Below are 18,450 nucleotides of genomic sequence, written 5' to 3' on the forward strand. Positions count from 1 at the left end.
CCATGCTGCACAGCCTGCCTCCAAGCGGTCCGCTCAGAGGCCAGGGTTTCCCACTTGTTGAGGTCCACTCCTAAGGCCTTCAGATCCCTCTTGCAGATGTCCTTGTATCGCAGCTGTGGTCTACCTGTAGGGCGCTTTCCTTGCATGAGTTCTCCATGGAGGAGATCCTTTGGGATCCCATCTTTAGGAAAATAATCTTCGAAGAGATCCTGGCTATAATCTTTGAGGATGAGAAGGTGGGAAAGGAGAAGGGGACTAGGCTCTGCAGAATGTATGCACTTTATATGGACTTCAAAATGAGTCCTGCTAGGCCTGGCTAAGATCCATGCAGGCCACCTTTCTGGCCTAATCAACAGTCAGCCAGGTGTCTTAGTAAACCTCCAAATAGGCAATAGCACTCCTGTGTTTCTTGCTTTGTACCTTCTGGCACTCTTGAGATATACTGCCCTTGAACATGGAGGTTCTGTTTAGCTATTGTGGTAATCACTAAAAGCGATGTTAAGGTGGAGTGACACATTCAAGATTCTCTACATAAAAAGTGGCACGTGGCTTGCTGCGGGTTGGCCACCCGTGCCGTAGCGTAATTAAAGCTTGTCAGCATGAACTAGCCTTATTCCATGGACTCTCTTGGGTGCAACTGCACTTTGAAGACTCTTCTTACGTGAAGTGTTAAACCACAGAAGTTGATTTGGATTTGTTCTTTTCATTTTTTAAAAATATATTTATTTATTTATTACAGATACAGACAGGGCAGGGAAATGGACTAGACTTAGGGATGGGTCTACACGGGTTACACAACAAGATATTGGCCTTGGATTACAACATGCATTTTCAAAAAAAACAACAACATGTAGAAGAAAAGAATGCAAATATTACCACCTTTATCATTATAATATTTACTAATTTATCTAAACAGTCAATATTATTTATCTTAAATTATCTACCCGTCATAAAAAGGCTTCCAGTATCTTATTATTCTACTTATATCTCTTTCTTTCATTCTTTCTGTTAAGACATCCATTTCTGCTATTTCATAAATTTTATCTATTAATTTTTCTCTAATTGGAGTGTCTATAGCTTTCCACATTTGCGCATATAATATTCTTGCTGCTGTACTCAGATTTGTTCTTTTCAAATCATCATGTAGTTGGCAGTTCTACAGCTCAGTGGTAGAGCACATGCTTTGTGTACAGGAAGTTCTTGTTTCAATCCCTGACATCCTTATTTAAAAAAGACCTTCAGGACCAGAATATACGAGAATATAATCCTCGTATTAAAACAGGATATATTAAAAACCAACCTTGCACATTAGGCAGAAAGATTATTGTAGCCCTGTCTCGGATGACTTTTTGATTACTGCACACTAGGGGCATTTTATGTGGGGGGAGCATTAAAAAATGCAATGGAAGCTTGAAGCATATTTTGTCACATCATTTTGAGGTATAGTGGGCTCTCATAGCAATTGTTTCTTCTCACAAATAATGATAGTTAATAATTAAATGTATGTGTTGCTGAGGGATAGTTCTGACACTATCATCTCTAACAGTGTCAGGGCTAGTTCTGACATTATCATTAGCTAGGAAAGTGACTGGGATAAGGGGAGAGCGTTGCATTGCCCATGTATTTTATGCAAAACCGGCTGAAAGTAATATGCTCTTAAAGATTTTTAGTTCATCATATGTGAGTAAAATCATGGGCAATTGCACATATCAATAGTTGGAAGCATTTACACAGATAGTAGCTGCAGTATTTCAATAACTTTGAAGCTGTTGTTAGAACTCTTCCCAAGGAGCAAGATTTGTCAGAAGACAAAGTCAAGAGGGTGCTGACATCTTTTACAGTGTAGTCACTTGTACATGCTACCTGTTAGGCAGGCAGTGTGCACAAACTATCTGTAATTTGTTTTAAAAGGCCTTCGGTCATGTATAGTTCATTGAAGTTAAATGTAATTCAGCAGCAGGGCAATTGAGATATACTGCTTTCAAACTATTGTTATCAGTGTTTATTATAAAATACCCTGAAAAGTTACTACGATATACCTTTATGTGTTTGCACACCATGTTTGCCATATAGTACCTATGAATAAGTGCTTAAGACCCATTGAAATTTGTAGGGCCTTTATAATGGCGTAACTGTGCGCTGTCTTGTTCCCTGTGTTTTCTCCTTTTGATCCTTTGCAGCAACATTGAAATCATAATTGCCCATTTCCTACTGCTGTACAGTTAACTGTCTCTAAGTGTGGCTAGATGAACTTCCAGTTATATTCAAACAGTATTTGCAAAATAGTTCTCAATTTATTTTACAGACCACCGGTGTCACAAGCAGCGAGCTAATTAGCCGGAGGATTAAAGAATACAGCACGATGATGAGGTAAATGTCTGGTATGCGCTCCGGCAGTTGACCTGGGTTGATGTTTGGTTTCTTTCCATCTGGATAATATAGTGTATTTTTTTCAGTGCTTCTAGTGGCAAAACAGAACCATCCCCCAAAACACCTCGTCAGAGCCTCAGACAGACATTCCTAGGTGCTAAAACTGAGCAACGGACCCAGAGCCCACATTCTCCCAAGGAGGAATCTGAAGGAAAGTTCCTTGCTAAAGGTATCAGTGCTACATATATCATTAGGATTATCAGCTTCATCCCTTCCAGATTTGCACTGGGGAAACTAGATGGTGAGAATACACAGGACAGGGCAGGATCAGGGCATTGTGGGTGCATAGGATTTTTATTAGATTTCTGCAATAGAGAGAGATCTGTAGATCTCAAAGGGTCTCTTGTCCATAACCAATAATAATAAAACTTCTCTTGTGTAACAGACCCTATATCATGCCCAATAAAATTTACTTTTGTTCTTATCATACATGAACATATTTGGTATTATATTCGCATAGCATAATTTAAATTTAATTTAACATATTTTTTGCTCATAGATATTATACTTCCCCAAATAAATGCTTCTCATGCTATAAGGCAGTGTCTTCCAAGGTGTGCTCCTAGGAGCTGTGGGGCTCCCTGAGACCCCTCAGGTGCTCCACAAGCACACCATAAATGGCTGCCATCTGCCCCCTGCTAAGTTTGCGCCAGTGCTCTGGTGCTCCCTGAGACACTACACATGTGCAGGCAGGGCTCCCCAAGACTTTTTAAGATTGCAAAGGGCTGAAAACTTGGAGAACTTCCAACTGTCTGGCAAATGTCTTAGACTGTGTCTGTCAGTTTCAGGTATGTGTTTTAGGCAGGGCCCAACCATGTGAGGGCCAAAACTTTCCTTTTCTATCTGGCTTTCCTTTCTTAGTTGCTTTTGAGTTTTGTGGTTATATTTCATACTTTTTTTAAAAGGTTTTATCACACTGTTCTTATTAATTTGCATGATTGTGATTATTGAATTTTGTACTTCATTCCTCTATTAGCATTTTTCTTTTTCTTTATATATGCTGCTTTGGGTATTCAGTGTTTCCGGAAAGGCAGGATATACATAAATTTTCTGAATGAAGGTCTTGATGTACCAGAATCTTGCTGCTAATTATTAGTTTGGGAAGATTGGGAAGTTGGTTTGAAAGCTAGGACTGGCTTGGAAATAAAGAAATAATGCTAATTTATTTAGCAATGTTTGTGGTGCATGCTGGTTCTGTGGTAAGATGCAGTTTTTGCATGTTGCTTATACTAACTGTAGTATCAAGGAAGTTGATTCTTGTTTACAGTGAATGGCTAATGGTTGCTGAGCTTTTGGTGAAACTGTGGTCAGAAGTTGTGGTTAGATGTTATGGTCTACATTATCTGCCCATATTATTATAGTATATTATGTACTGTATTATTTCAACTGCTTATATTAGCTTTACTCAAGCTTTTTGTCAACCCATTCAGCTACTGATTTGACCAAACTCAAATGATTCTCTGAATCAGTTGTTTTAAAAATTCTTTTTGTGGTTTGCTTTTTTTCTGAAGAAAAAGATGAGACAAGCCCACCAAAAGACAAAGGTACATGGCGAAAAAACATTCCCAATATAATGAGAAAAACCTTTGAGAAGAAACCATCTGCTGTTGGGACTTTTGGGGTCAGACTGGACGACTGTCCCCCAGCTCAGAGTAATAAGGTATTAGTAAAAAAAACTGTAAAAGATATTAAGGGCCCAAACCTGTGGTGCCCACTGGTGGGTGTCACATACATTCTGTAAGGCACTTTGCGAGTGGTGGAGAGACCTGGGCTTCTGTGCTTTAGGATGCAGAAGAGGAGCGCAGAGTGGTAAGTTCCCCACTGGGCAGTGAGAAGGTTTTTCAAGGCAGGGGAAAGGTGGATAGGGGATGAAACTGGGTGGAGGGAAGGTGAGCTGGAGGGTATAACAGGCCCAGGAAAGATGCTGGGATGGCGGCAGGGGCTGCTGCCAAATCCTATCCCCCCTCTTGAGCCATGAACCCCAACATGGTCTCTTTGGTTCTGTGCCAGCTCAGTAGCGGATGCAGATCAGAGGAGACCCACTGAGGCCAGCAGAGCTCTACTTGGGGTAAGGGAGCCAATGTTCCCTTACTTCAAGGAGAATCTGGCAGTAGCTCTATTCCTGCGGGATGCATTTCGCCATGTATGTGAATGATGTGGTGATGGCATCTTTGGTGATGGCATCTGGCTAAATGCCTTTAAAAGGGGATTGGACAAATTTCTGCAGGAAAAATCCATCATGGGTTACAAGCCATGATGTGCATGTGCAGCCTCCTGGTTTTAGAAGTAGGCTACCTCAGAAGGCCAGGTGCAGGAGTGGCAGGTCTCTTGTTGTCTTGTGTGCTGCCTGAGGCATCTGGTGGGCCACTGTGAGATACAGGAAGCTGGTCTAGATGGGCCTATGGCCTGATCCAGCGGGGCTGTTCTTATGTTCACTGCTGTACCATGCAGCACCAGGGCAGCATAGGATTGGGCTACCGGAGGTTACAAAGAGCAAACTTGCTCCCTTTTTTATTTTTCAGTATATTCCACTGATAGTTGATATCTGCTGCAAACTGGTTGAAGAAAGAGGTCTTGAGTATACAGGTATTTATAGGGTTCCTGGAAATAATGCAGCCATCTCAAGCATGCAGGAAGAGCTGAACAAAGGAATGACTGACATCGACGTGCAAGATGATGTAAGTAATGCCCTTTCTTTTTCTTCCTCTAAAAACTTCAGTTAATTGAAGGCTAATAAGACTTTCCTTTGCTCTGTATTTCTAGAAATGGCGGGACTTGAATGTCATAAGCAGTTTATTAAAATCCTTTTTCCGAAAACTTCCAGAACCTCTTTTTACTAATGGTGAGTTTTTCTGCTGAATTTTTAAAAGATGTTTTTAAAGAAATTGAACAAAGATGCAATAGGTCATAAACGGTCTATGCTGGATTCAATCACAGTAATAGTTTTTGGAATTTTCCTAAATAGCATCTGGTTTACTCCCAACACTTCTTTTTGTGATGCTGTTGGAGATATATATTCTGGTTGCTTAACAAATTGTTTCCTTCCCTTTTCCACCTAATTTCACTGCATAAGCTCAGTCATTAAGCACTGTCCCCATTTATTTCACTGTTGTTTAATTTCAACAAGTTTAAATTGTTGAATTCAAAATTCAAATTTTGAATTGCAGCCTGCTGTTTTTAGAAGAGTTTAAGACAGACCTGCACAAGTTTATTCACTTATTTTATTTTAAATATTTGTATTCCACTTTTCCATATAACAAATTTCCAGGCCAGCTTACAACATTTTATTTATCTGTTTTTAAACACTTTTATCCTGCTTATCCTTTTATCCTGCAACCCACAGTAGCTTACAAAGCAGAAAATAAACACCAATACAGTCAAGTGGGGGAAAACTGAAAGTCATCTAGCAACCCACCACCACCGTAATCCTCCCGCCCCGCCCCCCCCAAAAGTTTAGCAAAAACCCAGGTTTTAACCAAATCCCTGGTGGAATGCAAGGATAGGGGCCAACTGAACTTTAGTACAGAGGGCATTCCACCATGTTCGTGCCACCAGAGAACAGGCCCTGCTCCGATACTACATGTTCCTCTGATCATGTCATTGGCCATATTCAGTGCCACATTATATTTTGAGGCATTACGTGACAGTTCTTCAGTGATGGTGGTTGTGTTTAAAAGTGGGTAGGTTTATCTGATATCTTTCAGTAATAGTATTTTTCTTCTTGACAGACAAATATGCAGATTTCATAGATGCCAATAGAAGAGAAGATCCTGTGGAGCGATTAAAAACACTTAAAAGGCTGGTATGCTGATTCTGAACATATGCCCAATTTGATGCAATTTTTTAATGGTTTTAATTTATTTAGGTCCAAATCCTAACCAACTTTCCAGCACTGGCAGAGTGGTGCCAATTAGATGTGTGCTGCAGTTGGGTGGCATCACGGAGGCCTCCTCAAAGTAAGGGAATGTTTGTTCCCTTACCCCGGAGTTGCATTGCCCTTATGTCAGTGCTGGAAAGTGGGTTAGGATTGCGTCCTTATACATACATTGTTATAAATATAGCAAAAAAGAAAAGAATATTACAAACAGCACACTCAGCCAGTTACCCAATATGAATTTTAGGTTGTATTCTAAGGTTTCTTTCCACTTGCACAAAGAATATGTGCCCTGCAAGTGGAAGCTCCTTAGCATTCTCAAGCACAAATGGGACATAAGTAATCAAAACACTCTTACTATTAAAAATTGTATTATTCAGCATATAACTTTACAACTGCGAATACTAACTGATGTGCATCCCCGTCCTATTGGGCTGTCCTACTGGCGGAACACTTGTTCTGACAACATCCCAAGTAACATGCTACTGGTGACAAGGCCAGAACTTTTCCATGTGCGTTGACAGACTGCTGGTGACCAGATGGAGATTGGAAAGGGGCAGGAAAAGGCTAAACTGAATGAGAAGGGTGGAGGAATGGGTGTGGAGAGGGGAGGCTGCTGGAGCAGGTGAATCCAGGAGAGACGGCGCATGCTGAATCCTATCCCCTCTGGCAACACCCCCTCTCTGCTTGGATTTGTGCCAGTGAAATTGCTGGAACAGGTCAGAGGAGACTCATTGCAGGGTGGGAAACTTGTGGTGTAAGCGAATGTAAATTCCCTTTCTCTTCCAAAGATTCTGACTTTGTTCTCCTTCCCACTGGATACAGCATATTCCTTTTTTGGCACAGCTGCACCAGCGGGGGTGGGGGGTGGGAATGAAGGATAGCACTGGGCTGTTAGGATATCAGTAATTTTACAGATTTGTTTTAATGTATATATCTATTCCAATACACTAGAACAGAGGTTTCCAAACTCATAGGGAGAGTTTGGGAACGTGTAAGTGTTTGCAGGGGAGGGAAGGGGTTTTTTCCAACTTACATGGGAGTCATGGCTCTCCAGAGGGTCTGGGGAGCCTGCAACCCCCCTTTGCAACCCTCCAGGCAGCTTCAAAGTGCTGGGAAAAAACAACTTCTGGTTTTGTGCCAAAAACAGGAAGTTGATTTTTTCCCTTTTCATAGAACTTTAGGGCTGCAGAGGGAGCCACAGTCTCCCTGGACCTTCTGGAGAACCATAGAGACCCCCGGGTTAGCTGGAAAAACCTCTTCCCTCCCCAGCAGCAGAACTATCGTCTCAATCACATTGCTGCAGTCACTGTTGTCCCTCCCCTCCCTTTAAGGGGGCAGCTGCAGAGCTTCCCTGGCTGGGGTGCTATGACATCCCAGTTTGTGAACCTCTGCACTAGAAATTCAATTTCAAATTGAATACAGGAATTAGAAATATATCCCAAGATACAGCTTTTTCCCCCCAAACACCCATTAGTGAGAATTCAGTTTAATTTTTACTTGGGTAAAATACCAGTTACAGAATATCTTAAAATGATTATCTGAGGCCTATAGAAATTGATAATTTCATTTTACTATTAGAAATTGATATAGAAAAAATTTCTGATATATAGAAATTGATAATTTCATTTTACTATTAAATATATGTTCCCATTTGTTTTCCTCTGTTTGCTCACCACAATATAGATTCATTGGTTCCTTTAATTGTAATTGATGACCTTCAGAATCTTTCTGAATTAACAATCACTACATATGAGATATTAGTATTTTTTTTTTAATTCTGCCAGTTTCTCAAATGAAATTAATGATCCATCAAATCCTGTATAGGTTGTGTCTCGTTATCCATGGGTTTCCGTTCTGGCAACCCAGTGAATTTATAAAAAAAATCAGTGGATACCAAATTAGTGGAAAAATAGCTTTAAAGACCCACTTCCAGGTTTCTTGCTCATCTGTTGTAAGCCAAGAATGTGTTGGTATAGACACTATTCAGCCACTAGATGGGGTGACTAATGGAATGAAATTATAATTATTTAACAGCGCAAAGATAGGAAATTGGATTTTGGTGCTCTTTTTCCTTGTAACAAGGCATTTAAACATGGACCTCAGCATCAATGGTGTAATATCAATGGATACAGAGGTCCCACCTGTAATTCATTTTTAAGAGTAAAACAGTGCTGTACTTGGATGCATTTACTCACAATGTCTGCAATTATTTTTAAACTCTGTGCTAAAATCATATGTTTCAGATCCGTGATTTACCTGAGCACCATTATGAAACACTCAAATTTCTCTCTGCACATTTGAAGACTGTAGCAGAAAACTCAGAAAAAAACAAGGCAAGTAGGTTATATGTTCTGAGGACTTATCCTTGTAGTACTTAATTATTTTTTAAGCGTGATGATGATAGCATAGTGGTTGTTTGGGTACAATATGTAGTTGAGACCATTTGTGCTTTGATGACTTTTTAGGCTGCTTGCACTTTCGCTACTTCGTGAGTTTCTTGATTGGCTTTGCATTGTGAAGGTAGAAATAATCCACTGCAGATTTAACCATGAAAGTAAATGAAGAATGTCTGGGAACTCAGAAAAACCTATTAGCTCAGGGGTGTCAAATGTAAGGCTGGCCGAATGCTTCACCTGGAAGCAGTTTATCTGGCCCCTGTTACAGTTGGGATCTCCCAGCGTGATAATTAGGCTCTCTCATTTCTTGGAAAATATGATTTGCGCATTTTCTTTTCTGTCATTACAGCTCATGAGTTTCTATGTGAGAACACAGTGCTTATTTCTGGCCATCATCATCCGCTTAATGATGTCACTTTCTGTTTAATAATGTCACTTCCAGCTGTCATCAGGCGCCATGAATGCTAACTTCAGTCCTCTGTATAAAATGAATTTTATAGGGTGATAGGAGAGGGGTGTTTAGCTTTGATTAGTTCTGTTTTATTTCTCTAGAACAGTATTTCTCAAACTGTGGGTCGGAACCCACTAGGTGGGTTGCGAGCCAATTTCAGGTGGGTCCCCATTCATTTTAATATTTTTAATATATTAGACTTGATGCTGCAATGGTTTGTGACTGCATTTGGGGAAATGTAACAGACCTGTACTTTTAACAAACTACTATATATATTCTTTTAAGAATGGTAGTCAATGGACTTACTCCTGGGTAAATGTGGGTAGGATTGCAGCCTACGATTGTTAAAAAAAAGGTTCTTGCTTAATGATGTCACTTCCAGCCATGACATCACTTCTAGTGGGTCCTGACAGATTCTCATTCTAAAATGTGGGTCCCGATGCTAAATGTGAGAACCACTGATGTGTGTATGGGTATACAACTTTTAAGAGAAAAATATTTTGCTAGGTTTTCAAACAACCTTTCCTTCAGCTAAGATGTAGTAAAGTGTTTGCACATGGAAGAACAGATTGTGGAGGAGTTTCAGTACTCAAAGCTTCCACTCGGACTAGTAGCTATATGGTGTAATAGTCGAAAAGAGACTTATCTGCTGGGTGGAGGGTTGTGAGACCTGTTGAGCAAGAAATATAAAAGTTTTGTGGAAGCAGCCATAGATTTTGAGACTATATCAGGTATTGGTCTGTATCTGCTGCAATCTGATCCATTTTCATTACTCATCAGATGGAACCAAGAAACCTGGCCATAGTATTTGGTCCAACTCTTGTGAGAACATCTGAAGATAACATGACACACATGGTGACCCATATGCCAGATCAATACAAAATTGTAGAAACTCTCATCCAAAAAGTAAGTGAATTCATTTCGCTCTCCAAAGCAAATTATGCAGGCAAATCTCCTCGCTCTAGCTAGACCAGCTTTGCTTCTGATCCTTCTCCAAGCTGTGTGCTCCTTCTTTCCTTTTATTTCTGCAATGTCCACCTTTGTTGCAACCTCACTTCTACAGGATTTTTCACTTCTTCTATTTTAAATCGTAGCATGACTGGTTTTTCGCAGAAGATGATGCTGAAGAGCCCCTTGTAAGTACTGTTCCTTAACTATTGGGATTCTACCTCCCCCTTAATTTAAACCACACGGTCCAGTTCTCTCTAAAGCGAGCACATATTTTCCTGATCTGTGGCTCTGCTACTTGTTAGTCACAACTCTGTAACCTTTTACTCCCTGTAGTCATGAGTATAATTAATAATAAGAGACTAACTTGGGGTTTCTCTTCCCCCTCCCATTTTACTTTCTTTTTTTAAATGTTATATGGAAATATTAATGTTCCTAAGGAATCCATGTTCTCAGGTGAATAACTGAGGTTTTCTAAATACTTTTGAATGGTGATGAAGCCACTAACTGTGACACACTGATGAAGAGATCTTTGTTTATTAACTGTAGACAGCAGTTCAGGAGGAAAACACAGTAGAATCTCAGCCAGTGCCAAACATAGATCATTTACTCACCAACATTGGAAGGACGGGAGTACCTCCGGGAGATGTATCAGGTAACTCTTGCCTGGACAGTGTTAGTCTGTAGGCTAGAAAAATATCTTCGAATGATTTTTCAATCTCTTCTTTTCTTTGCTAATAACTTGGATTTTTTGTTTCCTTATCCAAATGATCAAAGGTGTTTTGTTTAAAGAATTAACAATAAGACTGGGCATGTTGCATGATATAGGTTGGAATGCTTCTGACCAACTGTAATATAAAACTTAAACTGTGAAAACAATGAAGCATGCTCACTAATGTATCATTAACCATGATTATCCATGTGAGTTTTACCATGAGGTGGACAAGATAATTACTGCTGTATAAGTGGGTGATGGGATGACAGAAAGCTTCAACTTCTGCACTCTGTTGAATGATGCTAATTATCAAAATCAGGAAGGCAAATCAAGGTTTCACAATTTGCTTTACTTGACAACTAACCAAATATTTTCACCCCAAAGCATATTTGTAACTGCTAAATGTGACTTGTTTCTTATTCTAATGATTGCCATTTTTATTATCTGGCTAAGTACTACTGTTGCAAGCTTCCTAGGTGAATTTCCCCCACACTTTCATCATACTGTTGCACTAACGAAGCATGTTGTTTATCACAAATGTTATCCTTTTGTTTCTAGTTTGTGTTTTAGTTCATAGAAGACTTTTTTCAGCATTTTATTGAAACAGCCCCTCTATCCTGATGTTGAAACAGGAGAAGTGGGAGGAGTCTATCACACGGTGATGTCACTGGTGGACTCTGTGATGTCACTGATGGACAGCTGGAACTGTAGAAAGAAGGAGGACTGTTGCCCACATTGTAGCTGCCTTGTCTGCAGAAACCCCCGTTTCTTGTAAATGCACAAAGAATTAGTTGATCTGTGCTGTAAATTTTTCTTTTAAGAAGTATTTGAACAGATCAATGCTACTTTGTAAAAGTGTTTCTGCTGTTTCTTGTTATTTCTGAAGCAGACCCTGAGGAGAAATAGCATGGTATGGTCCACCAGTTTTTACAGTCATTAGCCATGTGTCAAGAGGGGCATGGCATGGGGCTCAGCTCATAAAATCTGAGGTGGGGGAACCCCCTGAGAGTTTGAGAATGGCAAAGTCAAATGTCTGTGCTAGCCCCTTCCTACCCCCTTCTAACTGTATAACCTCCGTTTTTTTTGCCAGACAGTAAAATTATGGTGTCCATTTCTCATTTCATAATAGCGCTTGTTTTTGAGATGAGTACAAAACTGATAGCTGTGGAAATCTAGCTAGTGACAAATTAAAATTTCATAAACGTGTAGCTCAGCGGAGCACCTGAATGTGAAACTGGGGCATTAAAATATACATCCCCATGATGAAAATACCACATCTTTCTTCTGTGCAAACAGTTTGACGGAATGCAAATGTGACTTACCAAAAGAACTTTAAAAAAATTGTTTCAGAGGCTCTCCCAAAAAAAAAAAAAATTGTGCATTTCATTTGCTGGAGTGTACAGTGTACAATCCTGAAAAGGTCTCTCAGCTGCGGTTTTGCAGGGCTGTGTACTTAGAGCATTGAACAAATGTTAGTGTTTCTGTTCTGTTTTATTTGGAACAGGGCTCCTTTGCCATTTCTGTCATTGAGCTGGTTCTGCCTACAACTCACGGCATCCTTTCATGGCGGTGGCTTTCTGTGGTGCAGCTTGCATCTTTGTGAGCTCTTACTATCCACTTTGTTCTGATTATTTGAATTTTTGTTACTTATTTGCTCTCACATTTTGTTCTGTGCTTGTCTTCTTTCATGCGTCCAGCACTGTGTAGAGCAAAAACAAACTTCTCACAGAGTTAACTAAACTGCATATTTTTCTCCTTCTCCAACAGATTCAGCTACTAGTGACTCTGCAAAATCTAAGGTAAATCATTACTTTGTGTTATACCTGCCTATTGTAGGTTTTGATTGGCTTTGTTTGTTTGACTATCAATGAAAAATGCAGTGTGAAATTCATTTATTTAATACATTTTTATCTCCTTTTAGGACCAATGTTCTCTCTCTCAATGTTCTCTCTATATTATAAAAATGATAATATAGGAACAACAATATTTCTAGCTCTAGTTTTTTTCTTTTTTCCTTTTCCCACATTCTTGTCATTTTTGAGATTTTTTGTTGTTATATTGCCAGTATATTTTATGTATTTCCATGTTTATACTTCCTTTACTATTGTCTTCTCACAAAATGAAAATAAAATTTTTTTTTAAAGTAAGAAGAAAGTGTAATAAACAGAGCATTCACAGCCATATTTGGACAATGTAATCGAGAATTAGAAACAGAAAATAGTATCGTTGAATGCCTGATAGACAAATTTTTAAAATGAATCTTTATAGGCACCTTTATTCTACAACCTTAGGAAAAAATGTCCTTGGATTAACTCCATCTAAGTGGTGGTTTTCATGTACCCATCACTGTAGTAAGACCACAGTTGTTGTTGGCAACCTTCAGTCTCGAGAGACTATGGTATCGCGCTCTGAAAGGTGGTTCTGGCACAGCGTCTAGTGTGGCTGAAAAGGCCAATTCGGGAGTGACAATCCCTTCCACACCGGGAGCAAGTGCAGTCTGTCCCTGGTCTGTCTCCCTGGCTATGGGCCTTCCTTCTTTGCCTCTTAGCCTCAGACTGTTGGCCAAGTGTCTCTTCAAACTGGGAAAGGCCATGCTGCACAGACCACAGTACTCACCAGATAAAATGGAGAGGTTCTTGTGCTCTAGGTTCTTTCTGCTGATACTCTATTTCTTGTCTTCCTAGCCATGGACAGTTTACTCTAAAACATGAGAGTAACCAATCCAGGCTAGCTAACATATGTGTTTGTTAAGAACAAATGTATAGGTCCAGATAGCTCAGTGCTTATGGTAGAGGGGGTTGCTTACCTTGCCCATGAATGCATTTAAAATGTCATGCATATGTTGTGTTAAATATTTTTGGACCTGATTATAATTTTTTTTATTTTGTCCATCTCATTTAGGGTTCTTGGGGATCTGGAAAAGATCAGTATAGCAGGGAACTGCTTAAGTCCTCCATATTTGCAGCAGCCAGTCGTAAGCGGAAAAAACCAAAAGAGAAACCGCAACCCAGCAGCTCCGAAGATGAGTTGGATAACGTGTTTATCAAGAAGGAGCCTGCAGAGCACTGCTATGGCAATTTGGCAAAAGAGGACACCCCTAAAGAGGAATTGGAGAAGGAGGTGGCAGGGAGAAAACAGCGGATGGTGGTTCCAAAAGAAAAAGAGAACCACCTTAAGAAAACTCCTGAAACAGCCAAGGATGAAATTGTGTTGCCAAGGAAAGAGAGGACATCTTCAGAGGACCCCTCACCTCCTTACCACCAAAAATACATGAGGTCTCCAAATCTCAGTTTTCGGCTTGGTACACAAAAAGATTGCATGCAATCCCCTGTCTGCCATGTTTCATCTCAAGCAGAAGAAACCGTATCTGACTCAGGCACTCTGCTTAGCATTTCTTCACAGGCTTCTCTCCAGAAATTTTCCGGTAAGAAATCAGCCACCTCTAAAAATAAATGTAGTGAGTTTTTAGCAGCTGATGTCACCTCCATCACTTCAGATTACTCAACAATTTCGTCTACGGTGTACCTAGCTGGTTTAGATTCCGCCATGCTGAACCCTGAGGTGCAGTCTGTGACAGAGAGTAAAGGTGAGGACGCTGATGATGAGAGAAGTGAATTGATCAGTGAAGGTCGTCCCGTGGAAACAGACAGCGAGAGTGACTTCCCCATTTTTGCAACAAATTCTGCCATGGAAAGGCTGTTCAGGGGAAAAATGCAAGATGTGGCCAAGGGCAGTCGGAGGAACTCTGAAGAAAGTGAAGTAAGTTGTACGGAGGGAAGTTCAACACCAAGGTTGGACAACCGTAGACTGTTCAGTTCTCACAAACTTATTGAATGTGACACACTATCCAGGAAAAAGTCGGCCAGGCACAAGACTGATAGTGAAGGCTCAGGAGATACTAAGTGTGAGAAGGAATCGCCCTCAGTGAGCAAAATGTTCGACATCATGAAGAAAGGGAAGTCTACCAGCAGCTTGGCTGCATCATCCCGAAGCGATCCTGACAAACAGGAGCCTACGTGGAGACTCAAGATCACAGACAGGTTAAAACTGCGACTCAAGTCTTCTGCGGATGATATGTTTGGAGTAGGCAGTCAGAAATCAAACTCTTCTGGGGCCTCAAAACGAGAGAATATCAGGCGGAGACACACATTAGGAGGTCAGAGAGATTTTGCTGAACTGAGTGTTTTGAATGCATGGAAAGCTCAAGAAAAAAATCCAAACAGTGAGAGAGACTGTTCAGCAGTGAACCAGTTGAAGCCGAAATGTCCAGCACAGGACCTCTCCATTTCAGATTGGCTTGCACGAGAGCGTTTGCGCACTAGCACAACGGACCTTGACGTGAATAGTGGAGAGCCCAGACTGGAGAACACTAGCTTAGCAGATTCATCGAAGACAGACCTCTCTTCGCCTGCAGAGACACGGGCAGAGGAAGGCAGTTCTTCTAGCAGTTTGACTCCAGTTCCTCGAACACCAGTGCCGGGACCACCACCTCAGCCACTTGACCACATCAATGGGGAAAGCTACATGAATATGAACAAAGGCAACTTTAGTCCAGTCCTTGATGCCCATCCTCATAAATTATCTGGGACCCAGGTGGTTAGGTCTCGATTCCACCAGTATCTTTGAAATGGAGAGGAATCTGTCCACTATAGCAATTCAGTAGCAGCTGCACCTGTTAATATGTCCCAGTTGTGCCCTGTTTTTCTGTTGTTCTGCAGCTATCGGATGTATTTGGTTCATCAGTATGCACTGAGCAAAGGGTTTTTACTAGAGGTGGGTGAGCTGCTGAAACCTTGCCCCAGTTTATCTGAATTTCCCCCCTTTCAGGTGTGACGTATTTTGATAACTTGCTGAACTGAATCTGAGGCACCCAAAGTTCCTGATGTCCACTCACACCTCTTCCCCCCTCTTAGAAATGGTCCTCTGCCAAAAGGAGGGGAAACAATCCAGGGCTCCAGTAAGCTTTCTGAACGCCGCGAAATTTTCTACAAACAGTCTGCACCTGCCACTCAACCTCCCCTTACTATCTTGGTGGTGATGGGCAGCTGGAAACAGGAGCAGAATCAACAGCACTGTACTCCTTCATGCATGAAGCGTTTTTCTTTCTCTCTGTCTCTCCCCACGTTGTACACCTGGAAGAAAGCAGCAATGCTGCTGCCAGATGGGGACTGAAGGAGGCTTTCTTCCCTCCCCCATTGTTATTACCAGGGATGAACATCTGCTGAGCTGCAGTGAGATCTTGGGTCCCCAGTGGCACACTTCAGGGGACAGTCTGGGGGGTGGGGGTGGCCTAGCAGTGATAACAGCAGTGTGGTGATGTAGTTGTTGCCCTCCCTTGCCTGTCATTTCAAAAGGCAGGCAGGGGAAAAATGGTGAGGGGAGCAGCTGTCGGCTGCCAGTCTCCACTCTTTCCCATCCTCTCCCTTCTCTACTCTGTCTTTTGAAGTGGCAGGAAGTGGAACCGAGGAGGAGGAGAGCAGCTGCAGGATAGGTAGGAGGCACGCGGGTTATGGGGAGAATGGAAGCTGGTGGGGATGATGGGTGGTAGAAAGACAATGAAAAGATTTCCTGGCTCCCATTAGAGTAAAGATGCAGGTGAGTTCCTCTCCACATCAAGGCTGGTTGCCCTGAGAAGCCTCTCTTCTCTTTTGCTTTGTTTCCTTCCCCTCCATTCATCCCCTTCCATCAACCCATTATTACCATTAGCTGCATACCTACCTCCTCTACCTTCCTGTGCCGCCCTCATTTCTGTTCCGTGCCAACACACCCCCAATCAGTTGTGCCGCCCTTCTTACTTCTGCAACCCACTTACCTCCCTCTCCTCCTGCTACTATCCCCCTCCATGTTCCTGCTCCCTGCTTGAAAAAGGAAGGGCGTAAAGGAGGAAGTGGGGAGAGGAATGGTGACTAGTGGCTTACAGCAGCTACTCTCCTCTCTTTTTCGGGGGGGGGGGGAGAAGATGCAGAAGGGAGAGGGGCGGGAGGAAACCTCCTTTAGTACCCTCTCATCAGTACCACTGCCACTTTTCTCCTAGACCACAGAGTAGGGTGAAAGATCTCTCCCTCTCTTATTGTTGATGATTCTGTATTGCCTGTTCTCAACTGCTGTCAACTCAGGCATGGAGAGCTGGAGGGCAGGCACAGGCTGTGGGTGACTGGTTGAAACATTTATCCAAACTCAGGATTTGAGCTCAGGACATTTGCCCCTCCTTTGGGAGGGGGCTTTGTTGAATTACAAGGGAATGGGGGGCGCACATGGGGATATGGGTGGAGAATGTGAAGTGCCTTGAATGGGGTCAGCTGGTTATCAGAGTTCTTCACGACTCAGATTAATTTCCAAATTAATCCAGGGCAAAATTCTCCAGTGTCTGTGCATATGGATGAAGCCAACCTCATCTGATAGGTACAGAAAAATGTATACAGAACAATTAGGGACATTTGCAATCGAGGCGGGGTGGGAGGAAGGAGAGTTTTTCACAAACATTCATACAGCCAGATCATTGGGTGGGAGGGAAGAGAGAGTCTAAGAAGAAATATAAATAAATATATAAATATAAATATATATAAATAAATATATTTTAAATAAAAGTATATTTGATTGCTGCATACAAATGTTGAACAAAGCATCTAATGCAACATGCTGTGTAATGTATACATGGTTTTTATGACTGACAATTGGCATTAGTATGCAGAAAAATTGTTCTTTTGGGTTTAGTCACTAACAAGTGCCTCATCAAAAAAAAAGAGTTCATTTGATTTGTTAGGGTGCCATAAGTTGTTGAATTAGAGGATGTTAATATAAGCAGATGATTACTGTTAAGAGGTTTCATGACATTTTACAAATTTTAACACAGGTGGGTACAGAGCTTCCATTCTTCAGGCATTCCAGTTGGATATCTGAGTTTTATATTCCAATTTTAATACAGTTTTTTGAGTTTTATGTGACTTGAATTTTTAATCTTTCTGTAAAAATACGTAACTTAATTGTACATACTCCATGTGTATCTTTTCCTCAGATACCGAATTTGATATAAATGTTGTAACATAGACGTGTAGATAGTAGATCCTGGATGGAACTGGTTTCTTTTAATGAGAATATAATTCTGCATGAAGACCTTAATGAATCCAAACCTGTATTATGCCTGTGTGCATACCCACTTAAAACACTGGAAATAAAATTGTTTTGGTGATTTTCCGCATGGACTGAATTCTGTTCTAAATGTATGTGAGTATGTTTTTGAAATTTCAGAAAAGATATTCCATGAAATTAATGGGTAGAGACAGAAGAACCATGCCACTGTAGTTAGGATTGACTTACGCTTTAAGTTACAAGCATGGTTGCTACACATACAGTGAACACATGAATCTAAGTCAGTATGCTGAACACTGAGTTGCTGTTCCCAACCTGTAAGGTACTCCTGAGTCATAACCCAGGCAAATATTGAAAAAATACATGGTTTACTAAATTTTTAAGGCAATGGTTATTGTGAAAATGAAAGACTTGAGATAACAGTGGGAAGTGAAAGTAAAATCTCTTAACTGTTTAGCAAACAGTGAAGTAAAGCAGATTCAGGTAACAAACCAGCCCTTAGGCTGTGTAGATCACTCTACAGTAAAATCTGTATAAGTGGCTT

The 18,450-nt window shown here is 41.0% G+C and overlaps 1 protein-coding gene across 3 annotated transcripts in view; it reads left to right on the forward strand.

Moving 5' to 3' along the window:
* Nucleotides 1–17,984, forward strand: part of ARHGAP21 (Rho GTPase activating protein 21) — a 128,580-nt gene extending 110,596 nt beyond the window's left edge. For 2 of the 3 annotated variants that reach the window (XM_066629003.1, XM_066629004.1), the window contains 12 exons: nucleotides 2,306–2,370; nucleotides 2,457–2,599; nucleotides 3,942–4,090; nucleotides 4,953–5,108; nucleotides 5,194–5,272; nucleotides 6,159–6,232; nucleotides 8,551–8,640; nucleotides 9,935–10,060; nucleotides 10,249–10,290; nucleotides 10,652–10,757; nucleotides 12,585–12,616; nucleotides 13,719–17,984. In XM_066629003.1, the coding sequence (XP_066485100.1) occupies nucleotides 2,306–2,370; nucleotides 2,457–2,599; nucleotides 3,942–4,090; nucleotides 4,953–5,108; nucleotides 5,194–5,272; nucleotides 6,159–6,232; nucleotides 8,551–8,640; nucleotides 9,935–10,060; nucleotides 10,249–10,290; nucleotides 10,652–10,757; nucleotides 12,585–12,616; nucleotides 13,719–15,443 (2,787 nt within the window). In that variant the 3' untranslated portion in view covers nucleotides 15,444–17,984. The remainder of the gene's footprint in view (nucleotides 1–2,305; nucleotides 2,371–2,456; nucleotides 2,600–3,941; nucleotides 4,091–4,952; nucleotides 5,109–5,193; nucleotides 5,273–6,158; nucleotides 6,233–8,550; nucleotides 8,641–9,934; nucleotides 10,061–10,248; nucleotides 10,291–10,651; nucleotides 10,758–12,584; nucleotides 12,617–13,718) is intronic. The other variant, XM_066629006.1, reaches the window with a different exon arrangement.
* Nucleotides 17,985–18,450: the final 466 nt, after the last annotated feature.

This window comes from Tiliqua scincoides, chromosome 5 (genome assembly GCF_035046505.1).
Source record: "Tiliqua scincoides isolate rTilSci1 chromosome 5, rTilSci1.hap2, whole genome shotgun sequence".
Taxonomy (NCBI): Eukaryota; Metazoa; Chordata; class Lepidosauria; order Squamata; family Scincidae; genus Tiliqua; species Tiliqua scincoides.